Consider the following 27,957-nt stretch of genomic DNA (forward strand, 5'->3'; position numbering starts at 1 on the left):
ATGATCTCTCCCAGCGGTTTCATGTAGATGTTAAACAACATCGGAGACAATATGAAGCCCTGGGGAACATCATACAAAAGTTCAGATTTTGAAGAACAGCAGTCTCCAAGGGACACCATCTGGAACCTGCCCGAGAGGTAGGAGCGGAACTACTGCATAGCAGTGCCTCCCACTCCTAACCCCCTCAGACGCTCCAGAAGGATACTATGGTCGATAGTATCGAAAGCCGCCGAGAGGTCCAGAAGGACCAACAACCTCTTGTCACACTTCCACTGTCAGTTCCCAATTGGAGATCATCCATCAGGCCGACCAAGGCAGTCTCCACCCCATAGCCAGCCGGGAAGCCAGTTTGAAATGGGTCAAGTTGAGTTAAGGTCCAACCACATCTGGGGACCCAAGTTTGAAGACCACCTCACTAAAGTCAAGATAAATGCCCTCCATTCCTGCAGTAAAGCAATGGGGTGCTTCACACGACACGTGTGGAGCGCCTGACGGGGTTCTGTGGGCAGAGCAGGCTTAGCCTGCTCTCCCCGCAGACGAGCAGCGGCTTGTTGTTGGGCGGCCAGATCAGCCGCCCACATGGCTGCCAGCTCCGTCACTGAGCCGGTGAGGGCTGCAGGGATCAGGGGCCCCTTGGCCCCCGGAAGTTCCAGGATGGCCCACACAAGTGCACGGGGCATCCTGGAGAGACTCCTGAGCCTGGGGGTCTACTCGTGTGTCACCGCATGCCACGGCTCCCGTTGCAGCACACAATTGCCCCAAAGCAGGCTGGGCTCCCTGAGCCCACTTTTGGGAGGTTGTGAGAATAGCCTCAATGTGTCAAGGAGAAGTCAGTAAAACACGGCTCTCCCTGACATGTGAGTTTACTGCTTGCAGAGAGCTTTTCTTGTACATTTAGCATCACCAAAATATGATGTGCGTGTTCTCTCCCTCTCCCTCCCCCCACCGCCAGCTTTGGGGGCAGAACCCAGTGCCATGCAAAGGCTGTTTATTGATGTCATGTAGGGGTTCTCAGAAGCCACATAATGGTGCAGCGGGGAAGTAACTTGTCTAGGAACAAGAGGTTGCTGGTTCGAATCGCCACTGGAATGTTTCCCAGACTATGGGAAACACCTATATTGGGCAGCAGCGATATATAGGGAGGTGCTGAAAGGCATCATCTCATATTGTGTGGGAGGAGGCCATGGTCAACCCCTCCTGTATTCTACAAAAGACAACCACAGGGCTCGGTGGTCTCTAGGAGTCGACACTGACTCGATGGCACAACTTTACTTTAGGGGTTCTCGTACTTGGTTCCTCAGTTGTTGTTGGCTGAAGGCTGTTGTGGCTAGGAATGATGTAGTCCAACAACATCTGAGGACCCATGTATGAGACTCCTTGCTTTACTCCAAATCCAGCGTTGTACAAGCTAATTATGATTAGGCACTCTGCACATGCTTGGGGGAACACTCTGTGGTTTATTCTTGCTTATTGAGCCCTGAAATTGAAAGACAACCCCAGGGTTGGATCCTGGCTCAGACTTAGTCCTGCTCCTACATCACCCCACCATTCATTCATTCTCCATTCCTTGTAATCTTTTCCCTTCTCTCTCCCCCTCCTCACCTCCTTGGCTAATCCGTGAGTAGCCAGATTAAAAGAGATCGGTGAGAGCACGCTTATCCCTGCAACCATGAGGACTAGTACCTTAAGAGAAAGCAGAGACGAACCAATTCGATGGCACTCCAGATCCTAGAGCAGATATATACCCTACAGCAAGCCAGGCCAAAGGTATGGTCAGCCTTGGGACCCTGCACGCCATCAGGTCCGCAGCGCCCCTCCACTTAGCCTTTCTGAGTTTGCGCCTTGCATTCGGAATAGTCCTTTAAAAGCTGCTTCGCAAAGGCCGTGTATTTGCTGGCAGGACGCAGACGAAGCCCTGAGGTCTAGCAACATCCACTTGGTTTCTTGGGGTGCTGCTGTTGTCAGTGGTGCCAGTGAAGCAGCCTCGGTCCTAAGAGGCACTTCCTCGGGTGGGGGCTCCCAGCCGGAAGTACTTCGGTGTTGCTGAACTACGACTCCCATCGTCCCCAGCTACAATGGCTGGGGGCGATGGGAGCTGTAGTTCAACAACAGCTGGAGAGCCGACTTTGCCCACGCCTGCCCGGGGACTCCTCTTATAAAAGCCATCCCTGATATCGCGCAGGGTGGCCTGCCTGAGGTTCTGGGAATGGGGATCCCACAACAGCCCGCGATCCTCCTCGGGTTGAACACGCCCCTGCAGCCAAGGCACCTTCGCACATCCTGAGGTCATTCACACCATCAAAAGCGGTGTTCTACCTGGGTTTGGGGGCTCTGTGTGCTCCCAGTTTTCGGTTGTGTGTGGAAGCAAGGGAGGAGGGGGAACCTGGGTAGAAGTGAAGGTGTGGAAGCAAGGGAGGAGGGAGATCTACCCAGGTTTCCCTCCTCCCTTGCTTCCCCACAACCAGAAACTGGGAGCACACACAGCTCCCAAACCCAGGTAGGACACCGCTTTTGGTGGTGTGAATGGCCTCATTGTCTCAGTAATGCTAACGACCACCCTGTGAGGGTCGGACCCTCTACAGACCTGCTTTAATGGGTGGTGGTTGCGATGAGAAGGGGAGACCGAGTGTTTTGAACCTCTAAGATGCTGTATAAATGCGAAGTCGTTTTCTGAGACTTTCCCCTCTCCCTCCCCCTCCGACTTCTCCATCTTCTCTTTCTCTTTCTCTCCTTCTCTGGGCATGTTCACACAAAGCTGACAAATTGTGGCAGGCTCCTGAGCTCCACTGCCAGATACTTGCTGCCAGGTGAGCTTTGCCCCCCTAGGCTGGGGAAAGGGATTTATCTGCCATTCATCAAGTCTAGGAGAGTTCATCATGGGGCTCCCTCCCGCCCTCCTTTAACCCCCAGGGGAAGAGAGCAAGGTGGGATTCCTCTGGATGTTTAGCTCAAGAAAGAAAACTGCGTTGTTGATGCCTCGTCTTTTTTGTTTGGTTGCCTGTCTCTGGCTCACAGCAGAATTGGTGGCAATACCAAGTGGGGGGGGGGAGAATGGGAAGAGGGTTACGATAAGGGGCAAAATTAGAATCCGAGGGTGTCAGAATTGTAAGGGACCCTGGAGATCTTCTAGTCCCTTGACCTTCTCAATGCAGGCAACGGCTACAACACCCCTGACAAATTATTATTATTATTACATTTATATCCTGCTCTTTCTCCAAGGAGCCCAGAGCTGTGTACTACATACTTGAGTTTCTCTTTCACAACAACCCTGTGAAGTAGGTTAGGCCGAGAGAGAAGTGACTGGCCCAGAGTCACCCAGCTAGTTTCATGGCTGAATGGGGATTTGAACTCGGGTCTCCCTGGTCCTAGTCCAGCACTCTAACCACTATACCACGCTGGCTCACTGACTGTCCTGACTGTCCTGCCAAGTGTGTAAAAGCTCTAGTGAAGGAGAGCCTGTCAGAGCATGAGGCAGTGTGTTCCACTGTCTCACAGCTCATAGTTAGGAAGTTCTTCTTAATGTCTAGCCTAAACCTGCTTCCTTGTCATTTCAAACCATTGGTTCTAGTTCTGCCCTCGGGAGCTACAGAGGACACACTGGCTCCCTCTTCTGAGTGACAGTCCTTCAGATATTTGAAGGCAGTTATCATATTTTCCCCTTTGTCTTCTCTTCTCCAGGCTAAAAATACCCAGCACCTTCAGCCATTCTCATTCTCTCTCTCTCTCTCTCTCTCTCTCTCTCTCTCTCTCTCTCTCTCTCTCTCACACACACACACACACACACACACACACACACACAGAGAGCAGGATTCACTTATGGAACTCACTGGCACAGGATGAAGTGATGGCTGCTACCTTAGATGTCTTTTTAAAAAGATTAGGCCGGATTTCTCAAGTGTGCATGAGATCACACTTCTTTTTCTCAAGTGTGCATCCCCAGATGCCGTTGGGCTACAACTCCCATCACCCGCAGCCACAGTTCCCAAAGGGTTGGGGGAGGCCTCCGTTTGCTGGAGACCCTGGAGCAGGTCAACAACCTCAGTCTGGCTAGATGGGCCAAGGGTCGGACCCAGCTGGACTCATTGGAAGGCAGCTAGCTTCATGTGCTCATGTGACTAGATCAGGGCTGCTCCTGCAGATGTTGGACTACAACTCCCATAATCCCTGGCTATTGGCCACTGTGGCTGGGGATTATGGGAGTTGTAGTCCAAAAAGAGCTGGGGGGGCTAAGTTGAGCAGGCCTGGATTAGATGCTCAAAATCTGGTGTGGCTAGCCAGCTGGAGAGACATTCCAAACACATGACTGCCATATTGCCCTCCAGGCTTGGAAACCGGAAAAGCCGGCGAGGTAAAAATTAGAATTCTCAATAATGCTAAAACCGCTGATTAGTAGCACAAGGGGAAGGGGAGGTTGGTTGTACATTAATATGGATGTGTATCTTATGGTATAGAAATTAATGAAAGGGAGAAGTTGAAACATGCCAAGTTCATTACAGTATTTTGTTAAAAACCAAATAAAACATGTGGGGGGAATGATCTGGCCAGAGGAAGCCTTACAGATTTAATTGGAAGTCTTCAAGGCAGGGGCATAGCTAGGAAAGAGGAGGCCCAGAGGCCCCTTGGAGGGAGGGAGATAATGAAGGAAATAGGGAGAGGTAGGGCTGAGGGGCCCTCAGGAGCTGGGGGCCCTGGGGTCTTTGAACCCATCCGCTCAGTTATAGCAAATTTCCTGCCTCACTGTGTGCTTACATCTCTCCAGCTCAGGGGCGTATCTATGGTGGGGCAGGCAGGGCACGTGCCCCGGGCGCCACTTGAAGGGGGGGCACCATTTTTTAAAATTAAAAAAAAAATTAATGGCCAACAAAAACAAAACGGCCACCGTGCATGCTCAAATGGCCTCTGTGAGGCCCTAGGCCATGCCATGCCTCGCAGAGGCCATTTGAGCATGCACAGCTGCCATTTTGTTTTCAGCGGCTATATATATATATATATATATATATTTAAATGGCCACCGCACATACTCAAATGGTCCTTGCGAGGCCCTAGAGGCCAGCAGGGTCAGGGGGAACATTTGCAGAAAACCCCCCCCAGGCCTTTAGGAAGCCCCCTGAAGGGACTACAGGTTAAAAAAAAATTAATATAATGTAAGTCACTGTACAGATTGGCATTATGTACAGAGAATCAGGGCTTGTGAATACTGAGCTGAAGCTTATGAGCTAGGATTGTATTCATTTGCTTTTACTTTGTTTCTTGTGATAAGTGAGTTAAATGTGATGTCTTAATAATATGGCTATTAATTGTGAGTTTGTCTTTGAATCAGTGTGAAATCCTTAGTATTAAGGCCCACTGGGAGTTTCTTTCTTTCTTTCTCTCATTTTAACTGTCTTTCTGAAATACTAGAATATATTCCAAGCAGTGACACAGTTTACTCTGCATATCCTTTAATTATTTTCAGAGTATCTGGGAAAAGTCAAATTCTCCATTTATTTTTAAAACTTATGTAATAGTGATGCTACAATGCATAGTAGAGAATTAGACATGCACTTCTCTTTAGTTTCCCAAGTACACCTCCACCTAGTATTTGGGTATTTCATGAGCATACTGAAATTTGTAGTTTTCCATCATTTTTTGGTCTGGCTACGTCCACTGCTAAATAGTTTTTGAAATATTAAAAGATTAACAAGCTTGACTTGTATTTTTCAGGTTATATTATGGTAAAGTTATCTGAAAGATGGGTGTCAGATGTCTGGACAGGGGGCGCAATTTCAGTGCTTGCCCTAGGCGCTATTTTCCCTCGATACACCTCTGCTCCCGCTGAAAACCAAAGGGAATTAAGCATGCTTTACATGGGCTAGCCCAGGGGCTCCCAGTCTTGGCTACCCAAATGTTATTGGACTACAACTCCCATCATCCCTGAGCACCATGGCCTTTAGCCATGAAACGAAAGCGGCTGACACCATGCCCTCTTTCTCAGCCCTCTCTTGGAGACGCGAGGGAGGTTGCTTGGAACCTTCTGCATGCTAGCAAGCAAGCATGCATGCAGGTGCTCTTCCCAGAGTGGGCCCACCCCCTCAGAGGGATATCTTCCAGCGCTCACACATGGAGTCTCCCATTCAAATGCAAACCAGGGCAGACCCTGCTTAGCAATGGGGACAATTCATGCTCGCTACAACAAGACCAGCTCTCCTCTCAAATGGGGAACATGTTATTTTTTGAAATTAAAGCCACGTCCCCAATTCCGCCCTCCTCCTTTCACACCTCTCCCAATCCCTTTCCTTTCTGTTAGAGGGGAAAGAGGAAGAGCTGCATGGTGACACTTCACCTCCCTCCCTCCCTCCCTCCCTCCGCAGGCCTTCCGTGGGGGATGCTGAGCTGCCCCTCAGAACTGGCGCACAGCTGGATGCCTGAAATATGCTGGGATTCAAATCAATGTTGGAGATTGTAACTGCTGGACTGGGGGAGGAAACGTTCAGCCTATTTAGTGAAACTCTCTGGACGGTAGCAGTGTGCCCGAACCGGTCCGGCGGCCATTCCAAAGAATGGCCGAACTGCCGGACCGGTCCGGCCCTGCCTCGTTCGGGTCCGGGTGGGGGGTATGCCTTTAAGGGCGGGGAGGGCTTGCTTAGCCCTCCCGCCTCCTTGCCCCCGCCAGCGCCCGTATTGAACAGTATAGGGGCGCTGGAAACCAGCCGCCCCCCCCCCGCCGCCGCCGCCGCGGCGAAATAACCCCCAAAGCCAGCCAGCCAGCCAGCCCTCCCTCCCTCCCAGCTAGCTGCCCTCCCACCCACCCACCCGCCCGCATACTGGATAAAAAACGAGAGGAGCTCCGGCACAGAGCTCCTCTCGTTCGGAAGGCCTCCTGCAGAATGGCGGCTTGCGCGCGCGCATGCGCGCGCCGCAAAGCACGCCGTTCTCCGGAGGCCCGGTCTACCCGCCGGGAAAGGGCCGGGTAGACCGGGCCTCCGATCGCTGAGTAGACCGGGCCTCCGATCGCTGGGTAGACCGGGCCTCCTGCGATCGGAGGCCCGGTCTACTCAGCGATCGGAGGCCCGGTCTACCCGGCCCTTTCCCGGCGGGTAGACCGGGCCTCCGGAGAACGGCGTGCTTTGCGGCGCGCGCATGCGCGCGCGCAAGCCGCCATTCTGCAGGAGGCCTTCCGAACGAGAGGAGCTCTGTGCCGGAGCTCCTCTCGTTTTTTATCCAGTGTGCGAGCGGGTGAGCGAGCGGGTGAGCGAGCGGGTGGGTGGGAGGGCAGCTAGCTGGGAGGGAGGGAGGGCTGGCTGGCTGGCTGGCTTTGGGGGTTATTTCGCCGCGGCGGGGGGGGGGGGGCGGCTGGTTTCCAGCGCCCCTATACTGTTCAATACGGGCGCTGGCGGGGGCAAGGAGGTGGGAGGGCTAAGCAAGCCCTCCCCGCCCTAGAAACAAGGCCCCCCTTCGGTGCCGATCCGGACTTCTCCGGACCGTGCACATCACTACTGGACGGTGCCACTTCTGCTTGCAGGTGGAGACTCATATGAGTGAATGTTCTTGCTCTGCCGGGGGGGGGCGGGGCGGCAGGGGGCGGAAATCCTTGCACCCAGAAGGGCAGCATGCCAGGAAAATGAATTCCAGCCTCGCCTTCCCCGGGCATGCTATTTTTCTGTGTGCTGGGATGATTTGGGAATGGAGGAGCATTCCATCACGGGAAACCCGCCACCCCCCAGCTGCAGTCTGAAGTGAACTGTCCCGTCTGAGATTCTGGGTGCATTAAACCAGAGTCTCAGAATGGGGTCTTCTGCACTTGATAGCAAACACCAGAGCAGATGCACTTCCACTGAGCTATGGCCCTGTCCCCTAAGACAACCCTAATCTCCCACAAAGCCCGGCGGCAACCGCCTATTCCGACACATTTATGGGTCAGGAGACACATGACATCAAGAACTTTCTTTTTCTTTCTTTCTCTTTCTTTGCTAAGTGGATCAGCCGCGTGAGGATTAACAGATGCATGAGAAGTGATTCTTCCACTAAATTCCGTGCTGGCCAAACTTCACTTGGAATCCAGTTCTGGATCCTGCATTTTAAGGAAGACATTGAACTGGAACTGGTTCAGAGGAGGGTAGCCAAGGTGGTGAAGGACCTGGAAACCAAGTCCCATGAGGAATGGTTGAAGGAGGTGGGTACGTTTAGCCTGGAGAAGAGAATATGTTAGCTGTCTCCAGATATCCAAAGGGCACATAGAAGAAGGAGCAAACTAGAATCCATGGGTTGAAATTACAAGGAAGCAGCCCAATGTATCCCCTAACAGGGATTCCCAGATGTTGTTGACTACAACTCCCAGAATCCCCAGCTGCATTGGCTTTTGCTTGGGGATTATGGGAGTTGTAGTCCACAACATCTGGGAATCCCTGTTAGAGGGAACACTAAAGCAGTCCTAGGCGTGGCATTGGGAAGAATTTCCTAATGGTAAGAGCTGTTGGATATGGAACTGTCTGCTTCATGGTGCAGTGGGCTCTCGAAGCTTTCAACCAGAGGCTGGACCTGCCAAGGATGCCATCAGGATTCCCGCACTGAGCCAGGGGTTGGTCTAGAAGGCCTCCCAGGTCCCTTCCAACTCTGACATGCCAGGATTCTGTGAACGAGACTGTGGTGTGTGGAGGACTTTAACTCTTCCTCCTCCACAGTCCTGATCTGGATTCCCTGCCTCTGCTCCCCTAGGAGAAGAATTTGCCTCAGAAGGGAAGCTCCTGCAAGCAGCAATGAGAACCTCCCTTCTGAGGCAAAGAGCATTAGCCACAGCAGTGGGCGATGGGTCTGCCGCATGGGCAAAGGGCTGAAGCCCCACCCCACCATGCTACGGTCCTCCTCTCCAGGGGACCTTATCTGCGGGCTGCTTAGTTAAGAAAAAACAAGTCCTCTATGTCAGCTGCGTTAAACACATGCTGCTTACCCTGGTGGAGTTTTCACCCATCAATGGCTCTTTGGCCACACCTTGGTGAAGACTGTGTATGGTTCCAAAAAGGACATTGTAGAACTGGAAAAGGTGCAGAAGAGGGCAACCAAGATGATCAAGGGCCTAGAGCACCTTCCTGATGAGGCTAGGCTTCAACACCTGGGGCTTTTTAGTTTAGAAAAAAGACAACTGTGTGGAGACATGATAGAGGTCTATAAAATCATGCATGGTGTGAAGAAAGTGGATAGAGAGGAATTCTTCTCCCTCTCCCATAACACTTGAACAGGGGTCATCCCATGAAATTGATTGCCTGGAGATTTAGGACCAGCAACAGAAGTACTTTTTCACACAAAGCATAATCCACTTGTGGAATTCTCTGCCACAAGATGTGGTGACAGCCAACAACCTGGATGGCTTTAAGAGGGGTTTGGATCACTTCATGGAGGAGAGGTCTATCAATGGCTACTAGTTGGAGGGCTGTGGGCCACCTCCAGCCTCAAAGGCAGGATGCCTCTGAGTACCAGTTGCGGAGGAGTAACAGCAGGAGAGAGGGCATGCCTTCAACTCCTGCCTGTGGCTTCCAGCAGCATCTGGTGGGCCACTGCGAAATGGGCTGCTGGACTAGATGGGTCTTGGACCTGATCCAGCAGGGCTGTTCTTATGTTTCAGTGGGCCTTTAATGCATGGTGATTTCCGCCAAACCCGAAATGCCGATCTTTTTCTTCTTCTTTATTTCATGCTGCTCATTTGTCTGAATTTGCTGTTATGCAAATTATCATTTTCTATATAAACTGCTTTTTTGCAGGGGGGTTTGAAAAGTGGTATATAAGCCATTGCATGCCGCTTTGGGGCTTAAAGGTGACTTAGTTATAAGCAAAGGACAGAGTTGTGCCTGCCTTCGTGACTGCTTCACTTCATTTTAATAGAAAGATCTATACACCCTCCATTTCAAGGCTTGCGTGTACTTGATCCTCTGTCGTTCAGAGAGCTTCTGACTCCCAGAAGAAGGTTCCTTTCAGAGATGTGAATGAAATCTGGATGTGAGTGGAACGCCCAACGTATGTTTCTTTCCCCAAAAGCAGGGTCTTCTAGTTTTGTGGAGTGCATTTCATTGTTGTAATATGCCGTGGTTTGTCATGGTGGTTGTTCGCGACTTTGACCAGTTTTTGAACTGAGAGAAAGCAAGACAGAACACTTCCAAAGAGATCACCCTCTTCTGCTGCGGTTTGGTATTCAGAGGTGAAGTGCCTTGAACATGGAGGCTCAGTTGAGCTGTCATGATAGAAGCTGCTGACCTTCCCTGCCCCAAAAACATGTCTCATCCATCTTGAAAGCCATCTGCGCTGTCATCACATCTTGTCAAAGTTAGTTCCATAAGCAAATTATATGTTGTGTGTTGAAAGACTTTCTTTTGTCTGTCATATATGCCGGTGATGGCCTTGAACAGTCATTGAAAACAGTCATCTGCGCCGGCATGGCTCAGAAAACCTATATACATTCCTAAGTCCAAATGCAGATGAACACTTGAGCACAAGCTGATGTGGTTGTGTACTTTCGCCCTGACTTTTCAGTGGGATTCAAGCATACTGCAGAGTTTCTCCTGGGCTATGCCTACACAGCCAATTTGCTCAGATTACAAGCTACAGCTGCGTCTCCATTTATCTTTTGGAAGGACAAAACACGAAACCTTGCAGCCAAGCGAGGATAAAATATCCTCTTTTATATGGAGCAGCAAGGCTGGGTTCTTTTTAACAACTCTGTAGGACAGCTGGGTTTATTGGTGTTGTGCCTGGGGCAGGAAACCATTATCTTCACCAAAAAGGAGACATTTCTGTTGGGTGCTTTTTTTTAAAAAAAGTGTCTGTGTTGGGGTGTAGAGTCATCCCCACCCCCCACCCCCCACACACACGCTAAGGGCTAATGTAGGCCTTGTGTCAGAGTTACATGATTGGAACTCCCAGGAGCTCTATTCAGATATTATGTTCAAGGCATGCACAATCTCATGCAGTGCATGTACGCATGGAACTGTATGCACATGCAGTTCTGTATGTGGACTGTGTTCAATGCACGTACTGACGTCCACTTTCTCTCTGTAGCCTGCATTTGAGGGGACTCATACCCAGGTCAGTCTTAAAATGAATGCATGTCCAGTCATTCACATACATACATAAACATCTGCATAGACCCCTGTATGCACGTACAATATAATGCCTGAATAGGGCTAGCATTTCTTCCTTTCTTCAAAAGCAGGGAGCAAGGTTTGGATTAGGGCCATGGTGTGGGGTCTAACTATTGGTGTGGGGTCTAACTATTAGGCTCATGCCACAGCACCTTTCCACACCTGTACGTTTTGCCCTCCATGACTAATATCGATGGAATCTGGAGGGCAGAATTTGTGGGAGGAAAGGGTTAGATCCCTGTTTGCTTGCAAATCACCCTCCCTCTGTGTCTTGATGCTGATTCCCCAACTTCAGAAGTTGTGATTAGCCACGGAGGAGAAAACTTACAGGCGCCACAAGCTTTCCCCGGCGTGACTTTTTGTGGGCCAATTTGGATCAGGACTTTGATGCGGGAGGAAAGGGTTAGACCCCTCCTCCTCCTCCTGTGCCGTAGCCCTGATCCAAATCCCCCTTTCCCTCCACAGGTGCTTTTTGAATAAGAAAAAGCTGCCTGGAGTTCCTGTTGCAGAATTCTAGTTTACTTTGGCCTCAGTTTCTACTGTACGTTCCTTGTAGGGCAGGTACCCCTCCCTTGCTTAAGTCACTGTAAGTCTCCTGCTATACATCCGCTCCAAACTGCCCTCCCTCCCTCAGTCAGTCACGAAGACTCTCCGCCTGAGCAGTGTGGAGACCCTAAGAGGGTTCTGCAGGGAGAGCGGGCTTGACCCACTCTCCCCCACCACGAGCAGGCAGGTCACCCTGCGTGGCTGGATTGGCCGCCCACACGGTTCCCGGAGCCGGTTGGGGAGGCAGGGATCGGGGGCTTCCCAGAGTGCGTGGGCCATTCTCGGGAGCCCGGCCACCCACCCTGACGCTGGGAGGCCTGTTGTAGCCTCCCAGTTGGGGGTCTCCTCATGAGTCGCCAAGCCACGGTGGCACATAATCAGACAAATGGGGTTAGCGGAGTGCTTGCTCCACTCCGCTCGTTTTAAGGGGGAGGGAGTTAAGCAGACTTACCACTGGGAGCCGTGCACACTGGAAACCTGGGCTGGGCTCCCTTAGGCTGGTTTCCAGTGTGCGTGAGAATAGCCTCACCGTCCTCCAGTGCATTAGCCGTGCACCCCGATTGAAAATAGTGAATCAGCCGGGAATGCTGCAGTGGCAATGTCTGGCTCCCCTGTGGCCTTTCCCTTACAGCCGTTTGGCGTTCTATCCAGCTGCCTTTTGTGGGGCAGAATCCTTGCAAGTTGGAAAGCATCCTGCAGGACCCACCTGGTTCATCTAGCTTGGCTGTGCAAGCACAGGGTGAGTGGGAGGCTTCCTAGGCTGAACATATTTGGATGCCAATGCGTCAGAAGACCATGCTCATTTGCGGGGGACTCTCGTTCCCCCTCCTGAAGTAGGCAGGAGGATATGTCTCAGTCAGGAGAGAGAGTGCTAGAAGGGACCCCCAAGCCCATGAGGGTTGCATGATGCAGGACCCTGCCTCAGTCCCTGGCATCTCCACTTTAGAAAGTCACTCGGGTAGCAGATTGTGGGCGGGGGAGAGGTCTTTGCCTGCCAGAAACCTTGCAGAGCTGTTGCCAGCCTGCATGGGCCAGGGGTCCCCACTATGGGTCAACATCCCACCATCACCCCCAGCCACAATGGCCAAAGGCCACTACGAAGGGCATTGTAGTCCAACAACATCTGGGGACCCAGGTTGGGGACCCTGGCGTAAACAATACTGGGCAAGATGCACAGCTTCGTAGATTCAACCAGAAGAGTCCCATTGGACTCACGAGTATACCCCATACTCATGGAAATTGAGACAAAGGATGTGCAAGCAAGCACACATGACCAAAAGGCCATGTGTGCCTTTTGGTCATGTGTCTGTGTAGGGGTGGTGATGTCCTTCCTTCTCATTGAAGGAAGCAGGAACCTCCCCCCCCCCCGAAAGGTGCCTGTCCCCAGCTCTTGGATACTGTGGAACCCCAACTGAACTGCTTCAAAAACCAGAAGGGAAACCAGGGCTGGAAGCTCAGTGCTGGTGAACTTGTGGTGACCTGCCGTCCACGGTCATTTTCTCGTCACCCATCCCAAAACCACCGCCTCCAGACAGGGCTGGATTAATCACGGTGCCAAGTGCCCTGTGGGGCATTGGGGGTGATGATATCATGGGGTGAAGCCTGTTGCCAGAGCCGTCAGATTCCCCCTGGGCTTTTGCAGCCTGTCTGCCTCAGACCACCCTGCTTGTTCTGCCTACCTGCCTAGATCCCGCCTGTGAGTTTGCCACCTCCCTGACTCGAGGCAGGAGATTTGTCGGGGACCCAGAGCGAGGGCAAGGGATTAAACTGCCCCCTGCCCCTGTTCTGTGGCTCCAGTCCACCCCACCCCTTCCCAAGGGCTTCTCTTTGAAAAAGACCACCAAGGGGGCCAATCTTGTTTCGTTTGGCCAGCGTTTGCTCGCAGTAGGCCAGCTAGCTGGGTCAAGAGAGTGCAAGGCCCTCTGGTCCCAGGGAGGCTGATACTGTGGTCATTTCAGCAGCCAACCAGTGGTCAGATCTTTAGTGCTGGGCTCAGCACTTGAAGCCTACTGAGTCCAGTGTGGTCCACCAGTTGGTCCCCAAGTTGCCATCCAAGAGCGGGGGGGGGGCTCTGGAGGGTAGCGAGGTGGCTAAAAGAAGGAAGAAGCCCCCACTCTGGGGGATGTGGGGGGCTGCTAGTATGAACACAGCCTTCGTTTCTGGGTGGAGGAGGGGAGAGAGAGGACTGTGGGAGGTGTGGTAAGAATGGCATTCCTAATAAGGTGCTCCATTTCTCAAGCATCTTTCATCTCCAAGTGTTTTGCATGATGGATCCACCCAAGTATTTGAAAGGCAAATTCCTCAGGAGCTGGAGAACTTGGAGGGAATTTTTTAAAGGGCCCTGCAACCAGCCTCTGATGCAAATCTCCATGCAATCAGTCTCAAGGCACCACCGTCTGTTACACAGGGATGTAGGAAGCTGCCTTACCCCAAGTCAGACCATTGGTCCAGTCTGTGAAGACAATACTGGGCTAGATGGAGCAAGCTTCTGACTCCGTATAGGGCAGCTTTCTGTGTTCCTATGAAGCAGCTCCTCAAGGCTTCAGAAGTCTTTCCCAGCCCTACCTGGAGATGCTGCCAGGGATTGAACCTGGAACCGTCTGCATGCAAAGCAGATACTCTCCCACTGAGCTGCAGCCTCAGCCTAAAACGAATGCCAGGAAATGCCCACTGAAATGCCCTGGTTCCTCCCCAGTGCCTGGAACTGGGATGCATGGAATTCCCGAACGGCCATTGGCCATTTGGAGATTCAAGGCAAGGCATTCCATGGCCATTTGGCCCATCTTGCTCAGGACGCTCCACACTGACTGGCAGCAGGTTCTCCAAGGTTTCAAGCAGGAGGTCTTTCCCAGCCCTTCCTGGAGATGCTGCCACCAGGGACTGGACCTGGGGCCTTCTGCATGCAGAGCAGGGGCTCCACCACTGCGCTAGCAGCACCCCATCCCCTCATTCCAGACTGGAACCCCAAAGCTGCTCTGCATATGAAAATGAAAGAAACCCTTTCTGAATGTGCTTCAGCATCCTTTCAAATGTGCCTTTCAACGTTCTGAAAAGATGCCCCCAGGTGAAGCATGGATCCCAACATCCCCCCCCACCCAGAAGTGTCTTTCGACCCACAAACTTGGCTTGCATTTGAATGGGAGACTCCATGTGTGAGCACTGGAAGACCGTCCCTGTAGGGGGTGGGGTCGCTCTGGGGAGAGCACCTGCCTGCTTGCATGCAGAAGGTCCCCAATCCTCTCTCCCCCTGGCAGCATCTCCACGAGAGGGCTGAGAGAGACTCCCGCCGGCTACCTTGCAGAAGCCGCTGCCAGTCTGTGCAGAGGCAATACTGAGCGAGAGGGAGCAAGGGTCTGACTCGGTAGAAGGCCACTTCCTGTGTTCTTGAGGCTCTTGGCAGCTGTTCTCATCTACACACGTGGTGAGGGCTACAGCCTGCCACCCCCAGCGCTTTCATTTTGCCCCAGTGCAGAGCAGCCCAAGGCACTGCAGCGCCTGAGGCAGGGTGCAAAATGCTACTTTGCCCCCCACATTCCTGGTGGGGGGCAGCCCCCTTGCCAGCGTTGGAAGTAGGGTGGGGAGGAGGGACACAGGCCAGCTAGTCACCCCCTCTTCGCTCCTCATGCTTCTTGCAAGCGTTGCATGGAAGGGGAGGAAAGGCACCTCCCCTGCAGAGCGTGTCGGGTGGGTCAGATCAGTCCCAAAGAGCTGCTCTGGTGGCAGCAGTGGGGGGCGTCTTGGCTCCCCACTGGCACCCTGGTGTAACCTGCCCCCTGAGGTGACTGCCTCACCTCGCCTCATGAGCCGGCTGCCCCTGCCCCAAAGAATGTTGTGCAAGGGACTTGGGGATGAGGTGGGTTTTCATGATGCAACCTGACCACCCACTTCTGGTCCCAGTCCTGGTGTCTGGATAATATTGTGCCCCTTGCGCCGTCCCAGGATACAGAATTCGCCCCTTTGGATTTTCGGCGGTTGAACAGACTCTGGAGGGATTGGAACCCTCCCGTTGAAGGGAAACAAGGGGCTGGTTCTCCTATGTCAGGCTTCCCAACCTTGGGCCCCCAGATGCCATGGGACTACAACTCCCATCACCCCCAGCCACAGTTATGTCAGGGGAGGATGGGGACTGTAGTCCAGCAACACCTGGGGACCCAAGGTTGGGAACCCCGTCGTATGCTGAGCACCGTTTCTCTTCCTTTGCGCAGATGAAAGTTTAGGAGACTGGTTCGACAAGTACAGCTTTTTAAAAATGCCAGGAGAGATGAGGGTGCGGCAGCTTCATCGGGAGTCCTTTTGTGTGTGGTATGGAGGGCGAGTTTCCCCTCCGGGTTACAAAGCCACACACCAAGCTGTTAATAAAACCGGAGCCCTTTTATCTCAGCATCTCCAGGCGCTGGGCTGCAATTAATGAACCCCGGCTCTCCAGTAACCCTGCCTGTGAGTACTTAAACACCCCCAGTTCCTTGAAGGGGAATCCTCGGGCAGAGAGCCTTTTGGATGGCTGGAGCCATGAGCACCGTCTCTCTTCTTTATTTTTAAGCTGGGAGAATACTGTCTTGCAAGGGTCCTCATCTGACAAAGGCTTCTTTCCAAAGCAGGCATTTAAACAGGGTTTGGATTTTACATGGGAATGATGAGAACATCATAAACAACTCTGCTGGATCAGACCAGAATGGGTCAGAGCTAGGCCACCATTTCGGTTTCCAGCAGTGCACCCCCCTCCTCAGCGTCTCCTTGACGCTTACAAGCAGGGTATGCAAGAAACAGCCCCCAGTATCTGGTACTCAGAGGCAGAGGCTATTCACACGCTGGGAGGAAATCGGGCTAGTGGAGGCCAGCCCGACTTCCTCCCATCGTGAGAACCACCAGGCTTGGCTGCGAGCCCGGTGGCTCCTAAGCAGGTCACCCGTTTCAGTAGCCCGGCCGTTAAAGCGCTCTGCAAACCCAGTTTTTCTGCTTGTGAATTGCCACGGTGTGGCTCTGCGCCGTGGCTACTCACGAGGAGACCCCCGACCAGGAGGCGGAAAAGCAGGGCATGCTGGAGCTTCCGGGGTCCGCGTGGTGCCCGAATTCCCCAGCCCGCTGCGGCCGCCCAGAGCAGACTGTCTGCTCGTCTGCAGGGAGAGCGGGCTTAGCCCACTCTCCTCGCAAACTCCCTCTTGGCTCTTCTCACAGATCACGAGAAAAGCCTCGTAGACTGCCTCAGCATACGTAATTTCTGCTTGGCTAGCGTGGCCAATGGCTAACTGGCCATTCTAAATAGCCCTAAACGTCGTCGTGGGACCAGGTTGTGAATTGGCTACCTTCCCCAGCCTGCTGCCTCCAACTTCCTGCTTTGCCCCCCGTTTCAGGGCAGGTGGGTGGGGAGTGGGGACTCCTCACTGGTGGTGGTGGTGATTATGACAGTGTTTGTGCCCTTCCTGCTGCTGCTACTACTTCTTCTATCCCCACCACTTTTCCTTCTCCTGCTGACCACTGATCCTGCTCCCTGGAGCTGGAAAAAGCAGAGGGCGGAACATGGAGAGGAAGAAAGGGTGTGAAGGACTCTGCAGCTGCCCTTACAACAACAGTTTAGAACATCAGAACAGCCCTGCTGGATCAGGCCCAAGGAGGCCCATCTAGTCCAGCATCCCGTTTCACACAGTGGCCCACCAGATGCCCCTGGGAAGCCCACAGGCAGGAGCTGAAAGGGGCATGCCCTCTCTCCTGCTGTGACTCCCCTGCAACTGGTATTTGGAGGCTGGGTAAGTTTTAATCCAATCCAATCCTTTATTATGGCCACAGGCCAATATCATCACACCGAAGTTTTAAAATAATTGCTAGTTTTCAAAGTATATAATTGCAGACCCGCACGCTCCCTAAAATAAATGGAAAATACCAGATTTAAAAATGAAAGGAACCCCTTTTGAATGTGCTTTAGCATCCTTTTAAACGTGTCCTTCAGCGTTCTGAAAATATGCCTCCAGATGAAGCATCGCTTCTGACATTTTGAGTTCCACTCCTCTAAGCGTATCGGGAACAGCAGAATCCAGCATCCTGTTACCAACGGATCAAAGCAAACCTTGCCAGCTGCAAGGTCTGAAGCAGAAGGCCATCCGCTACAGCGGGGCTCGGGGCTGGCCAACCAGAGGCTGCCCAGCTGTTGTAGGACTACAACTCCCATCATCCAACAGGAGCAGTCCAACAACTGGAGAGCCTTCAATTAGCCAGTCCTGCTCTCTATGCTGGCTTTTGTCTGAAACGCCATGCGTGTGGTCTTTCAAGTGCCAGTCGTGTTTCATTTCCATGTGTCCCGGTTAGGACTGAGCCGTTCATTCTGCTCAATATTTGGGGGGAGCAAGCATACCTCCAAACAGTCCTGGGCTCCCCCTTTCCCACTGTGGCTGTTGCATGGCAGTGCTGCAAAAGCACGTTTCTGACTTTGTTCTTTTTACCCAGAAACCCTTTTACCTTGATGCAACATGCTGATGTCGTGTGATGGTGAAGTGGCTTCTGGGTTTTGAGGGGGGGGGGAGTCTGTCAGCAGCTGTTGGGCTCCGGGCCAGCACTGCAAGAACGTTTGCCTGGCATTTGGCCCCCGCCTCCCCAAGATTCCTGAAATGACCCTGCCACTTTTCCCACCTGCAAATGGGGCAGTTAAAATGGGGGTGGCTCAGCCTTGGTCCGAAGGCAAACTTGGCCCTCCGGCCAAGTTGTTGAACTACAACTCCCATCATCCTCAGCCTGGGGATGATGGGAGTTGTAGTTCAATAACATCGGGAGGACCACGGCTTGGGAGCCCCGTTATAGAACCGGGGTGGGCCAACTTAGCCTTCCTGGTGTTGTTGAACGACAATGCCCATCACCCTCGGTCACAAACCATTGTGGCGAAGGATGTTGGGGGTTGTCGTTCAGCAGCAGCTGGCGGGCCTGGTGTGCCCATCCCGACCTAAATGCTTGATCAGCCTCAAACATGAATGCAGACTGTGCAAGCTGGTGGTGAACAGGCATTGTCTGAACACCTGGTTCTACCTCCTCTTCACCCCTCAAAACCAACAACCCCCAAACCCTTTGCAAACAGGATGGGCAGTTTCTGGAGGTGTGGAAACCTCTCCACGCCTCTTGGCTTGGACAGGGCTGCCTTCTGTGTTTGCAGACTCCTCCAAAACAGGCCAACTGTTAAGAGCGTGAATCTGCCCCCCCCCCCAAGCATCCCTCCCGCCCCAGCCTCTGCCCCACTCTGGAACTGGATCCTGCCTCTTTGCACCCTGCTCCCCCTCCTTTCCTTTCGGCCTGCTTCCCCGCTATGCCTTTAAGATGGCCTTGTAATAATTAACTATCTCCAGATGCGTGGAGAGCCAATTAATTTTCTTTGTTCTTGGCTTGGGGGCATAGAGGAGAAAATATTTAAAGGCGAGGCTCCTCTTCAAGGGAGATGAAACCAGACGGAGGCGAATGGTCTGGGGCGTCTTTCTGTGTAAAAAGCATGGATCGGATCATCCCTTGTAACATGATCATCGTCTCCCTCCGAAAGAGAGGGGAGTGACGGGGCAAGTTTCGGCTTAATTAGAACAGGGTTTTGGACTCTGGACAGGGGAGCAGCCGGGGGGGCAGCATTTCTGCGGCCCCAGGAACACAGAGCGGTTTTGTTCCGTGCGCCGGAGATCTAACGGCTCGGATGGAAAAACCTCCGGCCCCTCCCAGCTGCCTGCTGCAACCTCCTTTTGCCTGCTTCTGGGCTGGATTCCTCCGGGGAGGGGGGTCGCATGGAGGAGGCCTCATTTTTCGTACCCGAGGTGTTTCACCGGGTGACATGCCTGCATTCCAAAGGTTATTAATAGAGACCCTATGGGGTGGAGGCCAAGAAAGGAGGCCCACAAGAAGAAGCATGCCACAGTCTCTTTTAAGTCAGGGGTGGTGTGCGGCTGTTTCTGGAGGCGGAATCGCATGACCCGTCTTTCTGGCCTGTGAAAATTCTGCACTTCGGCCAACTACATTCCGCTCTCAGAAAAGCAAGTCCCGCCCGCACTTCTGCAGTTTGTGCAGATTATGAAAATAGAGCCTATTTGCATAATTTATTTTCTTACTTTCCATGGTTTTTCTCCCCTGCAGTGTTGACCAGTGTTCCCTCGAAGGCATGCGCATGTGTGTGCGCTCACAAGTTTTTTTTATGTCTGCTCAGTTCATTTTAGATCCCACTCAGGAAGGCCCCACTCTGAATGCAGCTGCACACACAGTGCCTTAATACTGCCGCCCAGAACAAAACTCATTCCACACAAAGATGCACAAAATTAGCGGGAACACTGTTAGCCACGCTGAGTCCGTTTCTGGCTCAAGTTGCATCTGGAAAGATGGTGGCCAAGGCTGTGCCATGAACCAGGTTCCAGAAGCTTGTGGCCTGTGGAACTGGGTAGTAGCCGTCTGTTTGCTTCCTGTGGGAGCCTTATGCAGCCTGCCCCCCACTCGTGCAGGTGATGCAGCAGGGAGCCATCAGGGCCTTGTGGGAGGGGAGTGGCAAGGGGGGCAATTGCCCCAGTCCCCAAACATAGAGGGGCCCCCCCATCCAAATGATGGTGCAGTATTTGAAATGATCAGATCGCTACCTTTCCATTCATGGCAGTAAAACAAGTCCGCTCGGCTATAACTCCAGGATCAAGAACTTATACACTCAATTCAGACATTATGCTGTAGAAGTGTACACTTGTCTGTACACTCGTACACATGTTTGTGTGAATGACTGTACCTGTGTTCATTTAAAAAGTGAACCTTGATGCAGGTCCTTCCAGTGCATAGTACAGATAGGAAATGTACTTCTGTACCTGCGTTCAGCTTGACACATGGATGACTCTACCTGTGTACAGATCTGTACCTGTGTATACTGTACACTCGTCATATGAGCATTGAACATAAGGTGTGCCTAATCACTGCTGTGCCACCGTAGTGTCCTCTCTCAGCATGCTGCACTGTAGGTTAGCCAGCAAGAAGTGGGGGCAAGGAAGGGGGGGGCTTCAAATGAACGTTCTACACCCTGGGCTTCAGAGTCTTAAAAAAGCCCTGGGAGCCATGTTGTGCTGGATGGAGTTCTGTGTTCTAATGCTGTTACTTTCTGGCAGAGAACTTTGTGGATACACGAGAACCTCGTTACTCATGAGGGTTCCGTCCCTGGAGAAAGAGGGGTTAGGTTCCAGGGTGGAGGGGGGAAAATAAAATGTAAGTGTCAGAATGACCCCAAAATGGCCCAGAACTTACTGTGGCATGCTCTGTGGGTCCCCACTGTGCTCAGGAATGCCCTCCAAAGGGCAAAATGCCTCCCAAAATTGTGAAACATTGCAGGGAGAGGTCTGTGCTTTTTAAGAAATGAGGCACAAAATGGCTCCTCCTGTCTCCTCCTGCGCTCTGAGAGACAAAATGGTGGCCGAAAGTGACCTCCGCGGTCACCTCCAGCCCTCTAGGAACCGCGGATACGGCTTCTCCAAGGTTGCAGGCAGGGGTTGCAGGCAAGGCTCTCAGCCCTATTTTGGAGATGCTGCCAAGGAGGGAACTTGGAACCTAGATGCTCTTCCCAGAGCGGCCCCATCCCTAAGGGATATGCTCACACCTGTCGTCTCCCATTCAAATGCAAACCGAGGCAGACCCCGCTTAACAAAGGGGACAATTCATGCTTGCTACCAAAAGACCAGCTCTTGCCCCTCTAGCATCAGTGAACGGCAGTCAATTTATTTATGTAGGGATTGATATGTTGCTGCCATGGTGGCTCAAATTTTGAATTGGAGAGTGGCACTCCTCTGATGTCCAGAGCTGCTGCATCTTGGGAACATAGAACATAGGAAGCTGCCACATACAGAGTCAGACCCTTGGTCCATCTAGCTCAGGATGGTCTTCACAGACTGGCAGCGGCTTCTCCAAGGTTGCAGGCAGGAGTCTCTCCCAGCCCTATCTTGGAGATGCTGCCAGGGAGGGAACTTGGAACCTTCTGCTCTTCCCAGAGTGGCTCCATCCCTAAGGGGAATATCTTACAGTGCTAGTCTCCCATTCATATGCAACCAGGGTAGACCCTGCTTAGCTAAGGGGACAAGTCATGCTTGCTACCACAAGACCAGCTCTCCTCTCCATAATGTCTCCATAAGCCCTTCTATAACCAAGCCAGTGACTGAAAGAACTGTGTCTTCTTTGGAACATAGGAACATAGGAAGGTGCCATATACGGAGTCAGACCATTGGTCTATCTAGCTCAGTATTGTCTTCACAGACTGGCTGCGGCTTCTCCAAGGTTGCAGGCAGGAATCTCTCTCAGCCCGATCTTGGAGATGCTGCCGCGGAGGGAACTTGGAACCTACAGGTGAAACTCGGAAAATTAGAATATCGTGCAAAAGTCCATTAATTTCAGGAATGCAAATTAAAAGGTGAAACTGATATAGGAGACAGACGCATTACATGCAAAGCGAGATAAGTCAAGCCTTAATTTGTTATAATTGTGATGATCATGGCGTACAGCTCATGAAAACCCCAAATCCACAATCCCAGAAAATTAGAATATTACATGGAACCGAGAAGACAAGGATTGAAGAATAGAACAATATCGGACCTCTGAAAAGTATAAGCATGCATATGTATTCAGTACTTGGTTTGGGCCCCTTTTGCAGCAATTACTGCCTCAATGCGGCGTGGCATGGATGCTATCAGCCTGTGGCACTGATGAGGTGTTATGGAAGACCAGGATGCTTCCTTAGCGGCCTTCAGCTCTTCTGCATGGTTTGGTCTCATGTCTCTCATCCTTCTCTTGGCAATGCCCCATAGATTCTCTATGGGGTCGGGTCAGGTGAGTTTGATGGCCAATCAAGCACAGAACACTGTATACTTTTCAGAGGTCCGATATTGTTATATTCTTCAGTCCTTGTCTTCTTGGTTCCATGTAATATTCTAATTTTCTGAGATTGTGGATTTGGGGTTTTCATGAGCTGTACGCCGTGATCATCACAATTATAACAAATTAAGGCTTGACTTATCTCGCTTTGCATGTAATGCGTCTGTCTCATATATCAGTTTCACCTTTTAATTTGCATGACTGAAATTAATGGACTTTTGCACGATATTCTAATTTTCCGAGTTTCACCTGTAGATGCTCTTCCCAGAGTGGCCCCATCCCCTGAGGGGAATCTCTTCCAGCGCTCACACATCAAGTCTCCCATTCATATGCAACCAGGGCACACCCTGCTTAGCTAAGGGGACAAGCCACGCTTGCTGTTTCGTGGTTATGCCAGTCCTGAAAGGACCCCTGGGTTCCTTTGGCTCGTCTGATTTCCTCTCCCTTTGTCTTTTCAGGTCCTGGCACATCAGGGTTGTGGAAGTGGGCACTTAACTTCCAGCGGGGATTGCTGCAGCCTCTGCCCACCAGGCTATGGGGTTTCTGTCCCCTGTGGCAGCACCGACACCAAGTGCGAGCCGTGCAAAGAGAGTAAGTGTGGAAGGCCAAGGGAGCGAACGACGGGAGGCCCAACCGAAGCCTTATCCAGACATTGCACGGTCTGTGCGCATGCACAAGTGTTGGTGTGGATGACTGCACATGTGTTCATTCTACAAGTGGACCTGGCTACAGGCTCCCTCAGATGCAGGGTATGGTTAGGAAGTGGCTTGTGGTACGTGCCTTTGACAGAAGAAGTGAGCAGGGCTCACGTCATTCAGAACTGCCCGTCAGAGCCCTTCCCGGAGTCTACCAGGCAGACTGGGGCTCTTTAGCCCTGTTCCGACAACCGGGCTTGTCCTTTGTGTGTGTGTGCACTGTGGGAAGTGGCAGGCTTCTCCCGCTCACCCTGCAGTCGGTGCCTTCTTCACTGCACAGAAGAGAAGTCCTCTTGTTTGAACAGGGCTGTTCCTAAATGCAGCTGGGGAGTGGGCCAAGGGAAAGCCCACCTTGTAGACAACTGGCTCCTCGCGGAGAGAGTTTCTAGCTGCACCTGCTTGCTGAGGTGCTAGTTTAGTCTGTACAGTGGGTGAATGAACATGGGAAGTATTCATATATGCAGCCTCACGCCCAGTCAGGGGTATGAAGCATCCCCACTTGATTCTGCTGGTTCCATAAAATCGCCCTTCAGCTCCTGCTTTGGTGAATTATCCCTCGAACCTCCCGTCGTGGTAAAGAACCTCCTCTCTATGTAGCTGGTCCAAAGACAGCCTGAGGTGGTACAGCCCAGAAGGGGAAACCACTTTACCACTTGATGCTGCTGGCTGTTAAACACTGTGCATTGCAAAAGCTTTCCATTTGGGCTGGCTTTTGGTAACCACAGCGGAATAAAAGAGAGAGAGAGAGAGAGCTCGTGCAGTGCAGTGAGCGCCAAGACCTCTCCAGTTCAAACGAGGGGTGTGCACTCAAAAACCATTTTCATTTTGGAGGCCATTTGTAGAGCTCCTCACTCCCGCGCTCCCATTGCAGGCCCAATAAAGCCCTCCCCTCTTCATCTCAGGACCTTTTCCTCTCTCCCTCTCTCATAGCACTAGGGGCCATCCCATGAAACTGATCGCCAAGGGCTGACAAAAGGAAGCACTTTCTCACACAACGCATAATCAACCTATGGAATTCTCTGCCACGGGCTGTGGTGATGGCCACTAGCTTGGATGGCTTTAAAAGGGGCTTGGACAAATTCATGGAGGACAGGTCTATCAATGGCTACTAGTCTGGTGGCTTTAGGCCACCTCCAGCCTCAGAGGCACAATGCCAGTCAAAACCAGTTGCAGGGGAGCAACAGCAAGAGAGAGGGCCTGCTGGTCTTATGGAAGAGCAGAGCTGGTCTTATGGTAGCAAGCCGGACTTGTCCCCTTAGCTAAGCAGGGTCCACCCTGGTTGCATTTGAATGTGTGAGCACTGCAAGATATCCCCTTTAGGGGATGGAGCCGCTCTGGGAAGAGCATCTAGGCTCCAAATTCCCTCCCTGGCAGCATCTCCAAGAGAGGGCTGAGGACTCCTGAGGACTCCTGCCCGCAACCTTGGAGAAGCCGCTGCCAGTCTGTGTAGACAATACTGAGCTAGATAGACCAAAGGTCTGACTCAGTATATGGCAGCTTCCTATGTTTGTTCGTTTCCCGCCATATTTTTATACCTGATATGTACATCTGATATGTACATCTCTAGGCGGTGTACAAAATTTAAGATATTTAAAAAATCACAGATTAAAATGCATAAAACACAATAGAAACAATAGTACAAAACAAATTAAAATGGTTAAAATTAATTTTAATTAAAAGCTTGCGAGAAAAGGAGAGTCTTGAGGGTCTTCCTGTAAACAAACAGAGAAGGCGATGCTCTTATTTCAGCAGGGAGCATGTTCCCAAGCCCTGGGGCAGCCACAGAGAAAGCCCAGTCCTGCCTTACCACCAGACGTGAACTGCAGAAACGCAGCTGCCACACCCGCTGCTTCTGAACAACACTGGGACTTGCTCAGAAGTCCTGGAGCGCAGCGCTACACCTCCATAACACTGCGCATCATGTGGGTGTCTTGCTTTAAACAATGCATCTGGGCTTATTATGGGTGTTCAAGATGGCACTCACCAGGAAGTGGCTGTGCACGGCTCTTCTTGTGGCCAGCCACACAGGCAGCAATGAAAACCATTCTTAGAAGTATAGTTTTAAAAAATAATAATGAAAGGTTTGAAACAAAAATGAATGGGCACCAAATGCACTTCCCAAAACCGACCCCTTCCATGCCCATCCATGGATCAGCCTGTTTGCTTCAGAATTAGTGGAATGCAAACTTGATAGACCCCCTTAACCTCCAGGCCCTGTTCCTTCTGGAAATGAATGCACAGCCCTAGTTCTAGCAATTCCGCTCCAGCCACAGACAGACTCATTGGCATCAGGCTAGCTGCTCGTTCTCAGCATTTGGAATCCCCATTTGGAATCGGAGGGCCGAAGTGCTGACCTGCCTTCCAGGAAGGTGGTGAGCAGCGTTGAAATTCTGTAGACAAAAGAACCCTGACGATTCAAGGATTATGGTGTATTAGTACTTTTTCTTCGGTTATGTTATGTGTTTGACTCTGTGTTTTCTACCCACTTTAAGCAGCAGGGCAGGGGTTCTCAGCCTTGGGTCCCCTGATGTCGTTGGTCTACAACTCCCATCATCCACAGCCCCAATGTGGCTGTGGGTGATGGGATTTGTAGTCCAATATCTGGGGATCCAAGGTTGAGAACCCCTGTAGTAGTGGATGGGTCCAGCTAAATACACAAACATGAGTGCCAAAGTTGACATGCTATGGAAACTCCTGATGCCTTTTACTCTTTCAAAAGGTAGCTGCAGAAGATCCCAGTTTGGGGATGAAGGGAGGGGTTATTTGCCCTTGCACTGGTTCCCTGACTTAAATTGCACCTCTCTGAAGTGCCTACTTAGCCATTTGTGTCCTCTCTTTCTCTACAAGATCTTCAGGTGGCTCAGAGCTGTCCATTAAAAACAGTACTAAAACAATAATTTACAATAACAAGACCAGGAGAACAAGAAACAGGGCAACTTCAATATAAGATATCACATATTAAAAGTTCCATGAACTCAGCATATGGAGATTATTTTCTTGAGTGATGGTTACCTTTCCACAATTTCACAGATGGGAATAAACTCTCATATTCAAGACCTGAAAAAAGATTTAATTCAATACTCCTCTGATAAGAAGCTATCCCTTACAATTCAGATACATAAATTATATTGACAAGTCATAATTTAGACTGTGCAGGAAATACATTATTGCTATCCTCATTTCTTTTATGTGTACAGGTAAAACTCGGAAAATTAGAATATTGTGCAAAAGTCCATTAATTTCAGTAATGCAAATTAAAAGGTGAAACTGATATATGAGACAGACGCATTACATGCAAAGCGAGAGAAGTCAAGCCTTAATTTGTTATAATTGATGATCATGGCGTACAGCTCATGAAAACCCCAAATCTACAATCCCAGAAAATTAGAATATTACATGGAACCAAGAAGACAAGGATTGAAGAATAGAACAATATCGGACCTCTGAAAAGTATAAGCATACATATGTCTTCAGTACTTGGTTTGGGCCCCTTTTGCAGCAATTACGGCCTCAATGCGGCGTGGCATGGATGCTATCAGCCTGTGGCACTGATGAGGTATTATGGAAGACCAGGATGCTTCATTAGTGGCCTTCAGCAATTCTGCATTGTTTGGTCTCATGTCTCTCATCCTTCTCTTGGCAATGCCCCATAGATTCTCTATGGGGTCGGGTCAGGCGAGTTTGCTGGCCAATCAAGCACAGTACACTGTATACTTTTCAGAGGTCCGATATTGTTCTATTCTACAATCCTTGTGTTCTTGGTTCCATGTAATATTCTAATTTTCTGAGATGGCGGATTTGGGGTTTTCATGAGCTGTACGCCATGATCATCACAATTATAACAAATTAAGGCTTGACTTATCTCACTTTGCATGTAATGCGTCTGTCTCATATATCAGTTTCACCTTTTAATTTGCATTACTGAAATTAATGGACTTTTGCACGATATTCTAATTTTCCGAGTTTCACCTGTATATACTTGGTGAGTACAGTTAATACCTGAGAATCCTCAGATTTTTGTTCCTATATATCTGATGTAACTTGAGAATGCTGGTTCCTTAAAATAAAGGTGGGGTGGGTGGGTTAAAATCAGAATGCGGAAAATTTATATATGCATACATACACACACAGACACACTATTTATTTAATGTATATATATGTGTGTAGTTGTGTGTGTGTACACACTACTACTACTACTACTACTACTAAAATATTTATATACTTCTCTTCAGCCAGCGTTCTCAAGGTGGTTTACATAGAAAAAAATAAATAAGATGGCCCATCTGCCCCCATAAATAAGATGGCCCCCTGTCCATCCCCTGTATGGGAGACATGATAGAGGTCTATAAAATCATGCATGGTGTGGAGAAAGTGGAGAGAGAGAGGTTCTTTTCCCTCTCACACAACACTAGAACTAGGGGTCACTCCATGGAATTGATTGCCAGGAGGTCTAGGACCAACAAACGGAAGTACTTTTTCACACAATGTGTGATCCACTTGTGGAACTCTCTGCCACAGGACGTGGTGACAGCCAACAACCTGGATGGCTTGAAGAGGGGTTTGGATGACTTCATGGAGGAGAGGTCTATCAATGGCTACTAGTCGGAGGGCTGTGGGCCACCTCCAGCATCAAGGGCAGGGTGCCTCTGAGTACCAGTTGCAGGGGAGTAATGGCAGGAGAGAGGGCATGACCTCCTGTCTGTGGCTTCCAGCGGCATCTGGTGGGCCACTGTGCGAAACGGGATGCTGGACTAAATGGACCTTGG

The 27,957-nt window shown here is 51.1% G+C and overlaps 1 protein-coding gene across 1 annotated transcript in view; it reads left to right on the forward strand.

Annotated features, from left to right (window-relative positions):
* LOC128328711 (tumor necrosis factor receptor superfamily member 16-like) overlaps window positions 1–27,957 on the forward strand; it is a 63,109-nt gene that overhangs the window by 18,362 nt on the left and 16,790 nt on the right. The window contains exon 2 of the mRNA XM_053258738.1: window positions 22,955–23,087. Within this exon, the coding sequence (XP_053114713.1) occupies window positions 22,955–23,087 (133 nt within the window). The remainder of the gene's footprint in view (window positions 1–22,954; window positions 23,088–27,957) is intronic.

Source organism: Hemicordylus capensis, chromosome 6 (assembly GCF_027244095.1).
Source record: "Hemicordylus capensis ecotype Gifberg chromosome 6, rHemCap1.1.pri, whole genome shotgun sequence".
In the NCBI taxonomy this organism is placed as follows: domain Eukaryota; kingdom Metazoa; phylum Chordata; class Lepidosauria; order Squamata; family Cordylidae; genus Hemicordylus; species Hemicordylus capensis.